Source organism: Mauremys mutica, chromosome 1, assembly GCF_020497125.1.
Source record: "Mauremys mutica isolate MM-2020 ecotype Southern chromosome 1, ASM2049712v1, whole genome shotgun sequence".
NCBI lineage: Eukaryota > Metazoa > Chordata > Testudines > Geoemydidae > Mauremys > Mauremys mutica.
Genome location: NC_059072.1, coordinates 173,097,868 through 173,117,094, shown reverse-complemented (window position 1 = coordinate 173,117,094; position 19,227 = coordinate 173,097,868). Strand labels below are relative to the sequence as shown.

Below are 19,227 nucleotides of genomic sequence, written 5' to 3'. Positions count from 1 at the left end.
AACCCAAAAAGCATGGCAGACCTGTATGTTACATAGACATAACTCCACATTAAAGGTCTTCTAAACAAATGAAACTATCTCCTCATGTTATCTGTTGACTGCCTCCAGAAATTTTTTTGCTTAATTCAAGTCTTAGTACAAATGCTTCCATTCTCTTCTTCACAGGCTCCAATAACAACTTACTTGTGCATTCAACCTTTATGGAAAAAATATATAGACTGTTACAGAGATGGAAACAAAAAGGATCTACAGACATTTAGCCTGGTTCAATTAAAATGGCCCTAAAAATCCCTGTAGTGTAAAAAAGAATGACATCTTTCCTGTAGACTTTTTAAATCCACCTTTTAGAATATCTCAGCACGAATATAATTCTCTGTTACATTGCACATAGTGGTCCAAAAGCCTTTTAGAAAGATTATCATTTTCATTTAAATTCTACAGGTCTTTTCTACAAGCAGGGAGACTTGGAAACTTTCCTTTTTACATCTTATTCAATGTCAGTGTCAAAAACTAGGAGCCACCTGGCTTCATTATGCTCCACTTCCTCTCACAGCTTGATTTTTTATTTGAGAACATAACTGAAGACTACAATATACTCACGTCCTGATTGGACATCTCCCAGTATGGTCTCTCTCCATAGGACATCACCTCCCAGAGGACAATCCCATAGCTCCATGCATCACTGGCTGAGGTGAACTTGCGGTATGCAATGGCTTCTGGTGATGTCCATCGGATTGGAATCTTCCCCCCCTGGAAGCAGAACAATCCTTTAATTCTTGTAACACATGTACATCTACATATGCTTTGTTACCTATAGCCATTTTGATCATATGGAATAGTAAATACCTTAAGTTACAAAATTCTATTACCATTTACCACGGAAGCAAGCCATTTCTTATCACAATGGTTTATATAACACATAGTGCATTATATTGTATCACAAAACTCTTCTGAAGCTCTATGTGTATATATTTTTTCTATATAAATCAAATCATCAATTTATTTATTTACATTTAAAGAAAGGGTTGATGAGCCAGTCTCACTGAATTCAGGTGGAGAAGCAATAATCTGTCAGAGGTCAGCTCCTCAGTTCTGATCCAACCCCTTTATGCCGTCCAAATGGGGCGGAGGGGCCAGATTCTGGCCATAAATGGCCAGTGCAGATGAGCTTCCTGTTAGTGTAAAACTGGCAGAATTGACTCCTACACTTCCTGCCCCACTCTCATGTTTTGGGGGAGGGAGGGGAAGTGGTGCAGCTCTCCTTCACTAATGCCAATCCTCTGCTTGCATAAGATCCATGTGGATCACATGAAGGGGCATAATTAGACTAATGCTGGGGTTAGGGCTAGCATCCATCAGCTCTCAGAGTCAGGGGACAACTACTCTGTTTGCACCCCTTTGTATAAGCGAGAATCTGGCCTAAGCCATTTTTACTGTCATGAGAAGAGCCATCATTAAATGATTTAAACTTGGAAAAGAAGAAAAACTACCGTTAAAATTAGATCTGTTGTTATGGGGAACATAGTCCCTGATTGAGACCACTGTTTCGTGCCATAAACCAAATTAACAAAATGCACGCAAGGAGCCTCAGGCTGCGTTTCTGCAACACAAGAACTAGAGGGAAGAGACTGAGTCACTTTCCAAAGGCGCCAGCTTTTACAGAAATCTGTAAGTCTATGATTTGGGGTCATGCATGAGAAAACAAGCCCATATTACACAGTAAAACAAAACTTTGGCATAAAATAATTCAGAAATGAACATAATTGAATGCAGAATACAATGACAGGTTCAAGTCATTTCCAACACCAGGGATGTATAATATATGTAGGACTGTGAAAGATCCAGCTCAGGCTTCAGCTCAAATGATATCAATATATAGGAACTTCCATTACTGCATAATCTGAGTGCCTCACAATTTGTAATGCATTTATCCCAAAACACCCCTGTGAGGCAGGGAAGTGCTATTATCACGATTTAAGAGTTGGGGAACAGACCTCCACTAGGACAGGAAGTCTGTGGTGGACCTGGTTCTCCTGGCTCCATGGCTCATGCCCTAACCATTACACCAATCTTCATGTCACATGAATCCCTCAAAATTAGATGGGTTTAGTCCCTTTTGCTGTCCCCACATCACTGTAAAATAAAACCCCAAACAAGTAAAGAGCAGTGTTTTAAGCCATTTCCCAGAATGCAGATTTAATCCATGTTCCAAAGCCAGACTGGCCCTACAGTCTTCCTCTTTCAAACTCAACACCCAAAATGAGATGTCCCCTACTCAGACTGAGTAAAATGCGTTGTATTTGTATTTATAGGTTTTTCTCACAGCCCTCATTTCTGTGACATTAGGGAGCCACACAAACATTCAGAAATGTATGGTCTTAATACCTCTCTGAGGAAGAGGAATAATACTGTCCTCTCTTCATACATGGCCAAGGTCACACAGTGAGTCTGTGGCAGAGCTGAGGATTAAACCCAACTTTTCAGAATCCCAGAGTGCTAACCACCAAACCCACTGCTTCAACCCACTATTTCTATTATATGTATTAATTTTTTAAGCATAAAGTTTGTCTATAGCCGCCTCTTCAGGGTCGCATGATAAACAAGTAAATGCGAATAGAAGAGCTGTAATCTAAAGGCAGGGCCGGCTCCAGAGCCCAGCGGGGCAAGCACCCGCCTGGGGCGGCCCTTTCCCGGGGGGGGCGGCAGCCTGGGCCGGCGGATCTGCCGCAGTCATGCCAGCGGGAGGTCCGCTGCTCCCGCGGCTCGGGGGCGCCTCCCGGGCATGACTGCTTGGGGCGGCCAAATTTGTAGAGCCGCCCCTGTCTAAAGGTACAAAACACACCCACACCCACATACACTCTAACTCTGAAGAGTCTCTCAACTGAAACTCTCCTGTTCATCTCACCGGCTCAGAAACAGCCTGAGTAAACAATAAGCCATGTCACATGACTGAGTTCTGTCAGTGGAAGGGGAAAGTGATTTGAGAAGCAAGGGCCTTACACTGAGACTGGCCAGTCTTCAGAAGTACAATTCTAGAGACCATCTCCTTACATGTCCCAGCTGCTCTCAACTGTCAGGGTAAAATTACCTTTATGCTACCTGGGACCTAAACTACAAAGGACTTTTATAGATCAAACCCAACCTTTGAACTACATCTGGAAATGAATATGTACCCACTGCAGTCTCTGGAACACAGATGTAATGTGTTGCCAGCATGAAACACCAATGAGTATGTCAGCAGTAGAATTCTACATTTAAGTGAATTTTCTAAGAGATCCTCAAGGATAGGCACTTTGCAGTTATGTAGCTAGGAGATGACATAGGAACAGATAACTGTTGAGCTTTGCTTTGATAGGAAAGGTTGCAACTTCCTAGCCAAGCAAAGATAGGGGGGAAAAAAATCACTAGTCCGCTTTCTAAAACAGCAGTGGATCCTATATTGTAAACCTGTGTAAAAAACACGAGACAAACTCCCTCAATCGAGGATTCAGGTATCACTTCTGGCAATTCGTCCAGGTGTTTCCCAACTCACCAATATCACCAGGAAAGCCAAGTGATTGCACCATCTGATTTGGGAGACATTAAGACAGAGAGCTAAGTATTATCAGCATACTAATAGCACTGCAACCCAGAATATCTCACATTGTCCCCTGGTTTCATCTACACAGTGAACAGAGGGCAGGCAGAATATAAACTTGCAGTACACCACATGACAAAGCTCTTGAGCAGATGAACAACAGCCTGCTACTAGCCTCTGGGTCCTCTCCACGGAAAAATAATTGATCTACTGAAGCACAACTACAACTAAACCACCAGGTTTCCAGACATGTAAATACCATGTTGTGGCCAATGGTACTAAATACCCCTGCCAAATCCAAAAGAATCAGCATAGCCATCTCTACTCTTTGCCCATTTTCCATGAATAAGCAACTCAGCTCAAACATCAACTGCCTTCAGATACTGAGTACACCTATTTAACATCTGCTATTTAATATAACATTCTGTTTATGTGAGGAAAATAATTATGTTGTTCTTACATGCAGGTAATGGCCTATTTATTCCTCTTAAGACGATGTCAAATGAGAGCCTTCAAGATTGGACTCACCAAAAGTCTGAATTCCCAGACCTGATTTAGGAGCTGACCTGGTCATGACCAATCTTGAATTAAGAGCCAAGAAAAAAGTGAGATTATAATGGTTGCAAAATACAATTTTATTCTCCCCAAGACAAAATGAGTGCCAATTTCTAACAACACAATGCAAGGGAATAAATGCAAATGCTTTCCAGCCCAACTGGCTTCAGCTTCTGAACAAGTTTAGAAAAGGAAAAGACTTGTATGTGTCAACATGTAGATAACATGTAGGCATCCCAGGAACATGGGAAATAACAGTAAAGTACAACTTACAGTACAAGGTAAGCATTTCATGGAGGGGAGGGAAATACATAGTTTAGCACAAAGTCCTTACCTGATATCATCTTAAAGGGAAAAAATATTCAATTAATAAAAAATAGTGGGATTATTCTCCAATGTTTTAGAAACTCCTGTATTATCATATGAAAGACAAATTCAATAAAACATCAAAAGTTCCTTTTTATGCACGTTTTCATTGGTTTTATGAAGAATGTATGCCTATCTAGTCAAAGTTAAGTTCCATTGAAAGTGAAGAGCTTTTTTTCTCTCCTAAGCATCTACCATAGCTCTGTTCGTGATGCTGAAGGCATTTATCTATGCATTGGGGGTGAAATCCTGGGACCACTGACTTCAGTGGTCCCAAGATTTCACCCTGAGATCTTAGGATAGAAGAGTTATTTCTGAGAAACATAAAACTCCTCTGCTCTACTGTCACAATACCTGATAGGTTTATAGAGGTACAAGTATATAAGAAGCATAATAAATCTACATAACTTAAAAGCAAGGGATACAATACACCATTTTCATAACCAGATGGGACTAGGACTCAATGCTACAAAGTGGAATATTTCAACTGCATGTGGTATGGAAGCTATTATTCAGTCAGCACAGTATATGTTAGGGAATTCTGGCACTAATTTCAAATCAAAAGCAACATCACATTTGCCTGCTTTTACTGCAGAACTACAAATTCATGAAAAAGAGGAAGAGTCTAAATTTTAATGAATGTATTTAAAAAAATGGGAAACAGTAGAAAATAAAACTGGAAAGCTAGTTTAAAACATTTAAAGTTCAACATTTTGAGAAAACTGAGCCATCTTAGATCTAAATTCCACAGAAAACTTTTAAATGCTTTTTTCCCAAAAGTGATACTTTAAAATCAAACAGAATCTCATATGTTACTTTAGAATTTTCTGAAAATCAGATTATAGAACCCAAGCATCCAGAATTGAAAATCAAATATGAGTTTATGCAATGTTCCTGGGAAATACTTTTATTGAGAGAAGGAAGAAGGATTTCATAAACATGAGTGAAACCAAAGCTTTTAGCAAGGTGTTTTAGCTATTTTAGCTACGAGTATCCACTGATATTGAATAGGTCCTGCTTATTGGACTATAATTTCAGCACCAAAAGCTAAGGATTTTTTTTTAAAATTGGTGCAACATTTTCACATATTTCCACATATTTTAAATAACAAATAAAAAAGTCTCATTAATTGTAGCAAACTGAACTTAGAATTTTTATGCACTCCTCCATCTTTTGAAAAAATGATACAAGCTACTCTAGTTTTAAAAGCCAGTGAACTCAAAGAGAGCATTTAGTAATTGCTCAAGTAGCAGAATCTTCCCCACCCCTTCTCTCTCTCTCTCTCTCTCTCTCTCTAAGGAATGCTTGTCTGAGTTGGAGATTGCATCAACACACTCTGGTTAATTTTTATGATTTACCCATAGCAAAGACATCATATAACTTATGGTTAATCACGCAGTAGACTAAATCAAACATTTTCTATTAAGCTATGAAACAAAAATGGGCATTTGCCAAAGCTGGGGCTTCTTACTTACCAAAGCTCCTTCCATTAACATAGGCAAAACCCTGGCTAATATTGTTGGGCTACTGTTCTTTAAAATTAAAAGCAACTGGGCAAACTGGAACACATAGAACCAAATTTCAAAATGAGGACCCTATAACTATGCCTACAGAAATGTGCATGCGAATGTCATGCCCACAGAGACCCACCAGTGCATGCCAAAAAACCCCACAAAGGTATAATCAAGTGTATAAGTATGTACATGCATGTGCACAGTTACCTATTGGTGCCCTATTTTTCCACTTATTTTCTGAAGACAAAGAACCATTATGTACACTTCCAGCACAGTCTCTTTTTAAATGTAACTAGGAAAAAAATAGCAAGCTAGATTCTTTCTGCCCCTGCATCCTCCTCTTTCTTTAATTTTTAAAGAAAGATCTGAAGATGAACCCCAGGATTGTGAAATGGGTGCACCCCACCTTGAGCACTGACTGCAAAGCATTGATTTGGCCAGCACGGCATAAACAAAGTAACCAAGAGAAAACAAAGGGCTATTGTGGGGACCTATCCAGGCATGTAGAATAATGCCATGTCAGACAGTGTCTGAGTCACGTGAGCAGTTACACATGTGTGGGAGTATGTCATTATTTTAGAATCTGGCAACTTTTTAAGACCAGAGGTTCTTAGTTTCCTGCTATGTCAGTGTGAGTTTGACATTATCATACTGATGGAAATTAAAAAAAAAATACTGAGGGTAACCCACCGGATCTCCTAGTAGTAACATAATCATGGCCCTAGCCTCAAACAAAGCCACAGGCTTATTAATACACTCTATATGATCATATGAAATAAAAATGAAAAGCACTAGCTCAGCTAATTCAAATGGCTGAATGCTACTATGGCTAGTGAACTGAATATATAATGTTACAGCACTATGGCACTGTAACATTGCATACTGTAAGAAAATGTCTTTGTAATACACTTGGATCTGATTACCTAAAAACGTACATTATTTGATGCTATTTATTCTCTCTTTTTCCTCTCTGCTTAGCCCAGTACCGCAGGGGGTCTCAAACTGGGGCTTGGGACCCCTCAGGGGGTCGTGAGGTCATTACATGGGGGTTGTGAGCTGTGAACCTTCACCCCAACCCCGCTTACCGCCAGCATTTATAATGGTGTTAAATACATAAAAAATTTTTTTTAATTTATAGGGGTGGGGGGTCGCACTCAGAGGCTTGTGATGTGAAAGGGGTCACCAGTACAAAAGTTTGAGACCCACTGCACAACAGTGACTTTCAACAGCTACACTAAGTTTATTTCTTAGATTTTTTTTTTTTTTTTGAAAAATACACCCACTTGAAGTTCAGGGAGACTGTGCAAGTTCTCGTTGATTGACACGACATACAAATTAAGACCAATGTCCAAAATATAACATCCTCCAGAACATGTCCCAAACTGTGACTCTTCCACACTCTAATATAATCCACTTGGGCCACTTTCCCAGAAAAAGCCTGGGAAAGTCTATGCTAAGTACAGTAGATATAAGCAAAGCCATGTCAGTCACCTGCCATTTAATCACCTGTTTAAGGGCCTCACAAAAAGGTAAAGATGTGGTATACTTTCAAACAAAGGAAAAAGAGAACTTTCACCGGAATGCAAGGAGGGAGTAGGTGATAGTTGCAGATACAGCAGCTACAGACCTTTGTTGTAGCAAATCAGTAGCCAGGGCTATCTAGGCCTGACATCTGCTGTTGTGTGCTGGAGCAAAAGTGTCAGTAGTAATTGAAGGTTTTGTTTGCTGTCAACAGAGTTGTGATTCTTACTGTAGCTGAACTGTGAAACATAAATCTGCCAAAACTAAACAAAGCCTTCAATTTATTTTGAGTGAGTCTGGTACTCCAGCACACAGCAGCTGCTTCTAGGCCTACGTATCCCAATCTCGTATTTTGATTTATAATCAGTTAGAAAGCGATTGTCACGGATATTTGACCAAGTGCCTGGAAGAAAGGAATCAAGAGAAATGGATTTTAACAATCGGATTAGAAGAATTTGGCAACAAAAATGAGAGGGCAGAATCCAGACCCATACTCTATAGGGTCACATGACAGGAGAATCAGTGTTGTATTGGGCATGAGGTCAGTCCAAGAGCCATCTAGCTGGTACAGGACAGAATGCCTCACAGTGGCTGCTGGAGGCCTGACCTATTCCCTTAACTAGCAGAATGTGATTCCCCTTGTGCATTAATGGACATGATAACCAAACCCATGAGGTAATGTCCTCTTGAGTGGTAGGTGACAATCCTACCCTGTAACTCTGTAAATGCTTAGGGGAGGTGGGATAGAGCAAGAGAGGCTTCCTGTGGTCTCACCCTCCAAGGCACCCACACAACACGGGACAGGATTTAGAACTATGACTTCAGAGAGAGAAAGAGAGAGACTAACAGTTAATTGGACTGCGTTCTTCAATTAAATGTCAGGCACATTGGTGATGTGCCTAAATATGCATTTAAATAGTGGTCTAAGGTAGTCACTAGTCTAGAGTACATAAATATTTTGTATCTGAGAAGCACAACTATGGCCTTTATACAAGTGTGATTGGTCTTCAGAGGACTTGCAGAACAGCATGAGTATTACCAATTACTTATTTATAAAGACTGTAAAATTATATTCCTAATAGAAATGTAGATACGAAGGCCCTCCTCCTGAGCAAAGAATGGCCCAAGTGTATGCCAAGTGACTGGGGCTCTGCACAGAGGGTCTGTACATGCACAGGGGCTCTGCCTGGATGAGTTCTTTTTGCAGGACTGGATTATCGAACAACAAAGTCACTTAAGATATCTTATTTCACTATCTGAAAGCGAACATTTGGAAATATGGTTACAGCTTTGATTTCTTTAGTCAATTTCAGAAAGCTTCTGAGTAACTGCTACCCCACACGTTGGCTGGTAAATGCATTAAACTCTATGGGACTATTCCATTATTTTAAAACTTGGTCCCTTTTTTTCCTTCATATGAATTTAGTGGCTGTGAAATCTCCTGGGATTGACAGTCTAGGAAACAGTCTTCTATTTAGCTAAATAACCAGGCAGCAGCAGTGCAAACATTCCTTCTCTTTGCTAATGAGCCTGAAACAGAACTGAGAAGGACTCAGGGTAAAATTTTCAAAAGTGACCAAGTGACTTGACTGTCAATGAGACTTAAGTGCCTAGATCCCTTTTTGAAATGGAATCTAGACACTTTTGAAAGTGTTACCCCCATTTTGTAGATGTGTGAAGATAGATTTATATACATGCCAGTTCAATCACTGCCCTCTCTGCTGAGAAAGGCAGCACGAATGCCAGCTACAGAAAAAAGTAAATGGTGGCTTTTGTAACAAATGGCACTCGCACCTTCCAGTGGGCAATCACCAATTCATTTAACCTAGAATGGTCATCACACAATGGTAACTTGTGGTCCTTACTGGCACAGAGCTTTGAAACTCCTTTATCTTATCACCAAACTTTTGGGACAACCACCAATCCAATTGCCCCCTTTCACCCAGAGTCATATGAATTTAAAGAAGTAGCACAGGCACTCTGGATTATAGTAGCAGGGAAATCAAATGAGGATCTAAACAATCTCAGAGCTAAACCCTAAACAGTGATGTCTTAATTGTGAACGAAGTGACTTCCCCACCTCTGGAGCATGCTTTCTGATGCCATTTCAAAGGATGACTATACAGTCTCCCATTTATCCTGCGAATGAAATTAGATGTGGTCTAGATTGTATTAAGAGATTCTAATCATGTTGGTAATTTCCTGCAGTAGTTTGTGTATGTGCCATGAATGGCAGATGGGGTTTATTGAATGCACATGAGCACGCTTTGCAAAATGGTTTCTTCATATCTGATTTCTTTATCTAAATGTAAATAAGCAGAGAGACATAGAAAGGAGGTGGACGGTAGGCAGAAAACTTTTTGTTCCAACATACCGGGGACTAACAGGTTTCTTAGGTCTTAAACTGGCCATAATGTGGCTTGCCTCGAGCAGTAGCAGCGGGCTCCAAAATAAGGTAAAAATGGCCAAAGGAAAATTATTGCCCTGCCCCTTTAAGGCTTTAGCATGGAAAATGGAAAAGGCCCAGGCTTTCCTCAGCTCTGGGTCCATGCCATGAGTTCTTTGGCATGCTCCACTCCATCTTTACCACAAACAAAAGACGAAGTAGCAGAGAGTCTCATCTCTATGCCTCTTCAGGCAAAATGCAATCAAGAAGGCAGACAAGAGGCACTCCACTCCTTGGGGTCTCCTGGCTCTGGTAGGCTCCCATATCTGGTCATCCCTAGACTGGGAGTAGAGGATGGGGGAAAAAGTTCCCTTCTCCTGCTCTTGAAAGAATCCCTTTTCCCTTCCTGTTCCTTTTCATCCACCTTGCTGAGGCCAGGTGAAGGTTCTCACATGCCAGCAGGCGGGCAATACAAATTATGCAGGGAGGGGGAGGAATCCTGCAGGGCAACAAGCATACGTGGAAGTGATCATCTAGAACAGTCATCACTGCAGTACTTGATTCACACAAACCCCAGCTCAGTGGCTAAATGTGCTTGATTTCACATAAGCCCTCCCTACTCCCAGGACCATCAGATGGTCATGAATAGAGCTGGTCCAAAAATTAGCTTTTTGAAAACAGAACATTTTGGAAAATATTTGTATTGAATTTTTTTAAATCATTTTTAAATGTTTTGTATGTTCCTTTTTCTTGTTTCTTCTTTCCATTAGTTTTTGGTTGCATTCTGCCTCCCTCCCTCCCCGCCTTGTTGTTTTCCTTTTTTCCCTTTTCCTTGTTTTACATTAAACTGATTTTTTCCCCCTCATAAATATTTTTTGGCTTTTCAGAATTGAAAATTCTTGGGGGAAGAGAGAGAAAAGGAAAGTAGGTCCTTTCCAGACCTTGTACGATGCAAACAGATAAACTTCTAAATTGCTGCAAAATTCTTTTTCATTTTTTGACCAGTTCTAGCAATGAACTACCATTCATTTTTACAATTTTTACAGTGGCAAACCGCAAACGGAAAGCTTTGGGTTTGAGTCCTCTCTCACTATGCTTTCACATACCGTTATAGCTTAATTGATTTCAATAGAGTTACTTCTGTTTTTAACTAAAATAAGCGTGAAGAGAAGAAAGCCATTCATGTGCAGTTAACTGCCTTCTAAGCTGTTCCACTGAAGTCTCATTTGCTAGCATTTAATAAACATGTATTGTTTCTCTGATGACCTAACTCTGTTAAGGTAAAAATAACATTTATGTTTGCTATACAATCATCTGCATTAAAGGGCAATCTGCTGTACCATTCCCTGCTGCCTCCCCTCTGCCAGAGCCTTTCATTGCTGTGGTGGGGAAAGGCTTCGGATGTGGAGAGGCACCAGGCCACTACACTGCTAAAAATAACAGTGTAAGTGGGGGAGGCACTGCTTAGGTAGGGAGAGAGCCATATAAGATACGTACCCTAAGGTTCCAGCATGTCTTTACTCTACTCAACTAAACAGTGGCTTACTGTCTACACTGCTGTTTATACCCATGCGAGGGGGGCGTGCAGTGTATGTACTCTATTTATCACCCTAAGTGAACGTGCAGTATAGACATATCCACAGAATGATTTTCCACCAACTATAAATGCAGAGCTATAATTTTATACTTGTATCTTTCTTGACAAATGTGTAGGAATTGGCTGCAGTGAGCTCACCAGCAAGTTTAACCAGCTATTGATCAGATTTTCCCATGCTCCACAGGACAAGATGGTCCATGTGCCCCGGTTTAGGAGTCTTGAGGTCACATGTGGTCTCAGACTGCACTTCCAGCACCCCAGTTTTATAGCTATAATTAAGAAAGGCATAAACATATGAACTCACTCTGGTTGTGTAAGCAGCTTCTGGGTCATCCTCCAATACACGAGAGAGGCCAAAATCCGAGACTTTGCAAACCAGATTACTATTGATGAGGATGTTACGGGCAGCTAGGTCACGATGGACATAACCCATATCTGACAAGTACTTCATGCCAGATGCTATCCCTCGAAGCATGCCCACTAGCTGGATGACTGTGAACTGAGCATCATGTTTCTGCAAAACATACAGAATGCATGTTTAAGAGATCGATTGTACAAGTTCACTATGCACAGATTTTCCATTGAAGTCACTGGGAGTTCTGCACATGGAGGGCTTATAAAACAGAGACCCAAGATCAAAACCATCCATGAAAATGCTGTGACTAAAGGAGAATAATCTCTGAATCAGCTGGAGGCAAACAAGGGACAGGCTTTAATTTCAGATAAAATTTAGCTGTTCCTGTGTTTACTCCCACCTGAATTTCACTTGCCCAAATATAAGATAGGTGCAAATGTCAGATAAATCTAAACTGTGTGCATCCACTGAGGCTAGGATTTTCAAGGCAGTCAATAGGAGTTAAACACAAAACTCCCACTGATCCATCCGTTAGGAAAATCCCTGTTTTAGACGGTGCAATAATATAAGTTATATGGATAGAGAAGCAATTTTAAAAATTGCAAATGCTTATCTGACTCAGAAATTGCTAAATGCCATCCAAATCTAAATTTGTTCTCCAAAATCTTCCTCAGCTTCAGAATCAAAATCACTATGTCACAGTTCTTAGGCTGAAAACCAATATATGTATGCATTCATAATTTGGCTAGGTTTTCAGCCTCCAAGATCTTGCTAATGTGTTTTGCTTGTTAAAATATTTGCTTCCATCTTGCTATGTGAATCTACATATGACCAAAAATAAAATGTATTCAGTGATCAGCTTTCAAATACATTAAACCCCCACTCCTGCAGTCACATCAGTGCGGGTGGCTTCTGTGCCCCATGCGGAGGCTTACTATATAAATGGGACTCTTCACTCACACATGGGTAAAACCACATGAACCCTACTGAAAGACAGGAGCATAAGTTTTACTTTTGACCATTGTTCTCAAGGGACAATATTGGCCATGTAAACATTAGCTGAACATATGGCAGAACTGGCACTGAAATGGCAGTCAAGTGTTTCATGGCATTCACTTTCAGAGTGAGACTCATGGTTGGAAAGGATGTATTTGCCTGAAACTTGCCTTAACTTTGATGACTTGATAAGTTAAAAATACAAATTTCAACGAATAAATTAGCAAATAGAAATGAATACACTATATCTGAAATACAGTGAACCAATGAACCGGTTAAATTGCATTATGTATATAAGTAGGACACAATGTAATTGGCCAGACTGGGGTCTGAACAGTAGGCAGTCTACGTTATTTATCATTTTATAGTGCCCTATAGATTGCTAGCCGCTGCATAGAGAACACAAAGACAGGTCTTTGCTCTGAAGAGATCACATTATCAATAATGGACCGCGCAGGCAAATGAGCATATAACATACCCCAGGGATGGGAACAAGGACAAGTATTATTAGAAATAAGATTGTACAGGTACTCTCCATAGGCCGGAATTTGTATGAGTGATTCAAGCTTTTTGTTAAATTTAAGTTTTGCAGGCAAAGCATTTTTTGTAGGGACAGAGTTTTAGGGAGGGACTGGAATGAGATGAGGGTGGAGTGTTTGGCACAAAGGGGTAGCATGGAGGAAGACACTGAGATGCTTGTGGAAAAAAAGAGACACAAGTTATGAAGGAAGGCCTTGCTGGTGGAGCAGGCAGCATGGATAAGAATGCAGGCAGAGATCAGGCTGAAGATATAGCTGGGATTGGGTGATGCAGGGCCCCGAAAGCAAAGACAAGAAGTTTAAATTTGATATGCAGTGCAAAGGAACATGAGGAAAGTGGTATGAGGTTATAATGTACAGGGGCGGCTCTAGCAATTTCGCTGCCCCAAGCATGGCGGCACGCCGCCGGGGGCGCTCTGCTGGTCACCGGTCGCCGATCCCACGGCTCCGGTGGACCTCCTGCAGACGTGCCTGTGGAGGGTCCGCTGGTCCCGCGGCTCCGGTGGAGCATCCGCAGGCATGCCTGCGGGAGGTCCACCGAAGCCGTGGGACCAGCGGACCCTCCACAGGCACACCTGCGGGAGATCCACCGGAGCTGCCTGCTGCCCTCCTGGCGACCGGCAGAGTGCCCCCCGCAGCATGCCGCCCCAAGCACGCGCTTGGCGCGCTGGGGTCTGGAGCCGGCCCTGTCAGGAGGATCCCTGTGTTTTCCTGATATGTTTCAAAACTGGTCCGGGACAGTTCAGAGTGATTCAAGGGATTAAGGAATTGAGCACACAGCTAATTTAGCTGTGTACGTAGGTGCAACACCACCATCCTCTTTCCTTTGCAGCTTTAACGTTGCCACTTTATGGATATGTATTGTTACACAGTCTTTAATCGTGTGAGCGCATATTATGATTTCTGACAGAACTTTGCTTCTCATGCAGGGCATGATCTAAAGCCCACTGAAGTTGAGTGGGAGTCCTGCCATCAACTTAAGCAAGTTTTGGATTAGGTTTTCAAGGAACAGTGTGAAACACTGAACAATACATCAGACTAAAATCACTGAATTATATGTAACAAATACTTGAATCAGCATGTGTGTATATATCAGAGCAATCATTGGTTTTGCAGCCTTGAATGACCAAAGTTTTATTCAAGGATTTTTGTCCTTATCAAATTTGAGATAGATTTATTACATGAGATAGATTGTTAATATAATATTTATATGCATTTCATATGCTTCAGCAGACACCATAACATATACAGTATATGCAGAAACACGAGCTGATAATAGATCTCCTTTTGGGGTTTAATGTCTATTTCAGTGTTATGAATTTGAGGGATAGTGTCATCCAACCATGACAGACCCAAGGCAAGGTCTGTAGCCAGAGTTGAGGTCACCCTAACAAATGAAAATAAAACCAGTGCTTCTCCTCAGGAGGGAGTTTACTTCTGGCACACTAGTTGTTTTGCCTCATGTAAATCTTGGTAACACGGGGAACATTCAGGTTTTGTCAGGCCCATTACCAGCTTTAAAAGAGAAGGAGAATAAAATAAGCAAAACATTGCAGGAGTGGGGAAAGAGGATGTTCTAATAGCACTTGGCAACACAATTTCTACACCTCATGGTGAGAGGTTATTCTTTAAACATCTTGCATTTAAACTCTTGGCTCAGCATAACAGTTTACCATTATTTGGATAGTGCTTGGTATGATGTATGGGCTACCTACCAATATCAGCAACAATCAGTGCATTAAAGCTATTAATTTAGTCCTCATAAAAACAATTTACAGTTGTAATTGCTAGTGAATGATTCTTTTCCCAAAGCTGGAATGTACTAAATAACATTTCTGCTTTCTTCAATAAATCCCCGACCAAATCTGATTGTAAAGGGTCAAAACAGAATACCAGATTTCTAGATGCCTTAGTGAGCACACGACAACCCACCCCCAAATAAAGGAAACAATTTACACTAGGAAGGGGTTCAATGTAAGGTACGCAACTTCAGCTACGCGAATAGCGTAGCTGAAGTCGAAGTACCTTAGTTCGAATTACTTACCCGTCCTCACGGCGTGGGATCGACGTCCGTGGCTTCCCCGTCGACTCCGCCACCGCCATTCGCGGTGGTGGAGTTCCGGAGTCGACGAGAGCGTGTTCAGAGTTTGATATATCGCATCTAAATGAGACGTGATATATCAAACTCTGAGAAATCGATTGCTACCCGCCGATATGGCGGGTAGTGAAGACGTACCCAAAGATACAACATGGGACAAGAGTTATGGTGACTGAGAGTAAAGCAATAGCAATGACAAAATGATGACAGGACAAGATCAACACTGCCATCAACCTTGTACTTACTCGGAGGAAGCTGTCCAGAGAGCCATTCTCCATATACTCAGTAACAATCATAACTGGTTTACCTGAAAATACATTAAAAGCACCAAGTAAGCATTTAAAGAGAAATAGAAAATTCACAATACATGAATGTATTATAATGTATATTTAAAAAATTTGCTTTCAAATGTTTTTTCCTCTAAATACAGATTGTTTTACCTTTTAAAAAGAAACGAAAAAGAAGAAAAAAAAACAAAGAAAGGAAGGTTTATGAGACAAATACAACACTCGTAAACAGTAAATGCAATTCCATTGAAGCCAGCGGAAATGCACCTACTTGTACCAGAGCTCAATCTAGGCCCATTTGATTTGTAACCGTGCATGTATAAAGACATAAGGTGTAAGTATTGGTATTTCTGCCTTGCATTATCACTACACCATGGTCACAGCCAGTGATGCAGAGTCTATAATAGGTGCTCACATGGTAGTGAGTGTGGTAAAGGACCATGCACAGAACATTAGAGGTGCCCCCATTCAGGAGCATCCCTATTATGTGTTTCAACATTCTCTCTGGTAACACACTGGCTATGATATCTTTCCCCCCTATTTATGATAGGGTGGATTATCTGATCAGCAAAAGTCATAAAGTGATAGGAGAAGGCCAGTGGAGAATTCCCTCTGTGCATGGAAACTCTCTGCCAATGAACAGACTCCTGCACCAACTCCCCCCACCCCCTGCACCGCAGTGTAAGAGGAGGAAGTGTGGAAAGGCAGGGTGTGAAGGCCATAGTGGAGCTCCACTTTGACCCATCTGCCATTTTTGTAAATTAGAGTTGCTCCCCGTAACTCTAATTTGCGCCAGGGCTGGGCAGTTTAGGATCAGGGATCCACAACCAGCTCTCTGAAATGTCTCCCTCTGCATCCAAGTGGAGCTTGGATGTGATTGAGAATCTGGCCCTATATGTTTACTTTATGTTGCAGCAGGGTACTCTGCAAAGAAACAACTCCACGCTCATGCTGACGTCCTCTTCCAGAGCACATCATTTCAAATCTCTCTGGTCAGCTCCGGTCTGAATTATGACCTGGGAACCTGAAAAGCCACTAACTAATCCACTTAGCAACCTATGTAGCCTCCTAGGGGAAAATCCCCCTTTCCCCTGTTTCTTAGAGTGTCTTCTATAGAGCAAACAATGCAGCAATCAATACATGGATCAGACTATAATACATTAAAGAGCTTTAATTATTAATAACCATATCATAGTGGCACACAATTTATCTAGACAATGAGTTCCTACCTTGTTAAAATAAGCCATTTACAATATGCTTGAAAATCCCTTGATCTACTGCCAAAACCATTGTTAAATGATACCCTTTACATTTCTCGTTACCCTTTACACATGGAGATACAGTTTGAGTCTAAGGAGTATGACACATAAGATAACTAACAATTACCATAAACACAGCACGAGGGTGTGTATTTAGCAAGGTAATGAAGCATATGGTTAATTCAAAGTATGAAAGTATTCCCATTAGCTTCAATGAGACTATTTTGTGCTCAAAGATAGGCATGTGGATAAGTACCTTGCCCAACTGTGGCCTAAGCGTTATGAGCAGATACTGAGTTCCTTGATATGAAAAACAAACAAATACTTACTAATCCCAAGCATTCAAAAATCATGAGTCAGGCTTCAAAAACACCTGAGATTCGCTTAAAAATCATAAGATTATTTTTTAAGAATGGGTTCTTTCTATTTGCCTTCTGGTTTCTGAACCATTAGGGTGCACTCAGGCGACACTTTCAAACTCTTCTTTGTCAAAACAAGGTTAGAACCTTTTTTTTTTTTAAAAAAAAATGAAAGCTGAGATTCTCATCTACTCAGTTGACTCCAGAATGTTGGGCTTTAAGAAAAACAGCAAATTTCTCAAGACCTGGGACAAAATCATGAGAATTGGCAACACTGATGATGATACCCCACTAAGCTGGCCAAAAATCTTCACACAAGCACGTATGTAGATCTGCAGCTGCACAGCTTCCATAGCACTGAAACCTTGCTATTCTGGCCAGAACTCTTATTTCAGGCAGGCTCCTTCTGCCTTATCTTGCTGCTCTCCATGGCTTGTCTGGTGAGAAGGTGCCACACAAATGAATCTCACTTCCTGAAGTTTTCCTGACCTTACCCTGGTTTTTTCTCTTGACCAATCCCTTAACCTCTCACTCATCCACAACTTCTGGTACTGAAGCTGAACCCACAAAATGGAGTCATGTATATGCTCCCCTTTAAAAATTGTTTTAAAAATTTAAATACATTTCTCTGTTTACATACAAGAATATTTGATATCCTGTACTCCAAATTGTAAGCCTAACATACACTTTCAGTAGTTTACAAAAAATGATTATTTCCCCAGTGGATACAATGCACAGTACAGCTGGCATTAAATATCCTTCAAAAGTTGCCTAGGGAAATTCAGTGTGTACTACAATTTGAGCTTTGTAAAATCATTCTTTTTGCATCAAAATGGGGACTTACGTTGAATTTCACATATTAAAGAGAGATGAATAAAAAAGATAATATAGTGACATTTCTCGACAAAAATAACTATTCTGTTAATTTAATATCATCATATATGTCTATGTATCCTGTGACCGACTCAGTCGTACAGGGGGTCATATTCATGACATTTCAATGGGCAGTTGCTTTGATCCTGGTGGTGCTCATCTTCTTTCTGGGACCCATGTGAGGCAGAGCAGTGCTATTATACCCATTGTACAGACAGGGGGCAGAGGACAGCTAGGCCAAGTGACTTGTCTAAGGTCATAGTGGAAGGCCATGGCGGAGCAGGAAATCAAAAGTGGGTTTCCTATGTCCCAGGCCAATGCCCCAACCACAAGGCCATCTATCCCTTCTTCATATCAACCTATGAATTTTATTATTTAATAATGCTTTCCAAAGTTTGCATTTTCTGCCCTTTTGCCATGGAGGAGAAGATGGGTGAAAGTGGGCAATGTAGATATTTAGGGAGATGTATTGTTATTTCACATGTTGTGCAAGACGACATGGGAGTTTAAAAGCATGACAACAGCTTGCATAGTATTCACAACCATAGAGCAGCTTCTGAGGGCTTGTTTACCTGGGGGACTAATGTGCAGTATGGAAATGTGATTTCTAACGCACACTAGCTTTTGTGCATTAGTAAGTCCATGTAGATTCTGCTGGTGAGCCTTAAAAGTTCTGTACTATGGTTGAATGTTGTGCTGGTTGAAAGAACACTTTGTTCAAGTGCACTAGGTAACCTTTAAGGTGCACCAGCAAGCTCTCCCGAACCAATGAATGTGCAACACATTAGCGCTGTTTAGAAATCACACCCCTGTAGTGATCATTACCTCACCATGTAGACAAACCCTAAGGGTAAGCAATGGCTCCACCCCTTAACATGTTATCTAACATAATTAAGTGCATGAGATTCACAAAGAGAAAGCTGCTCAAATGATAAAAATTAAAGC

General features: G+C 40.9%; 1 protein-coding gene across 2 annotated transcripts in view; it reads right to left on the bottom strand.

Moving 5' to 3' along the window:
- Positions 1-19,227, bottom strand: part of EPHA3 (EPH receptor A3) — a 306,893-nt gene that overhangs the window by 26,120 nt on the left and 261,546 nt on the right. For both annotated transcript variants that reach the window (XM_045001919.1, XM_045001920.1), the window contains exons 12-14: positions 15,750-15,811; positions 11,821-12,030; positions 601-750 (exon numbers count right to left, since the gene is read on the bottom strand). In XM_045001919.1, the coding sequence (XP_044857854.1) occupies positions 601-750; positions 11,821-12,030; positions 15,750-15,811 (422 nt within the window). The remainder of the gene's footprint in view (positions 1-600; positions 751-11,820; positions 12,031-15,749; positions 15,812-19,227) is intronic.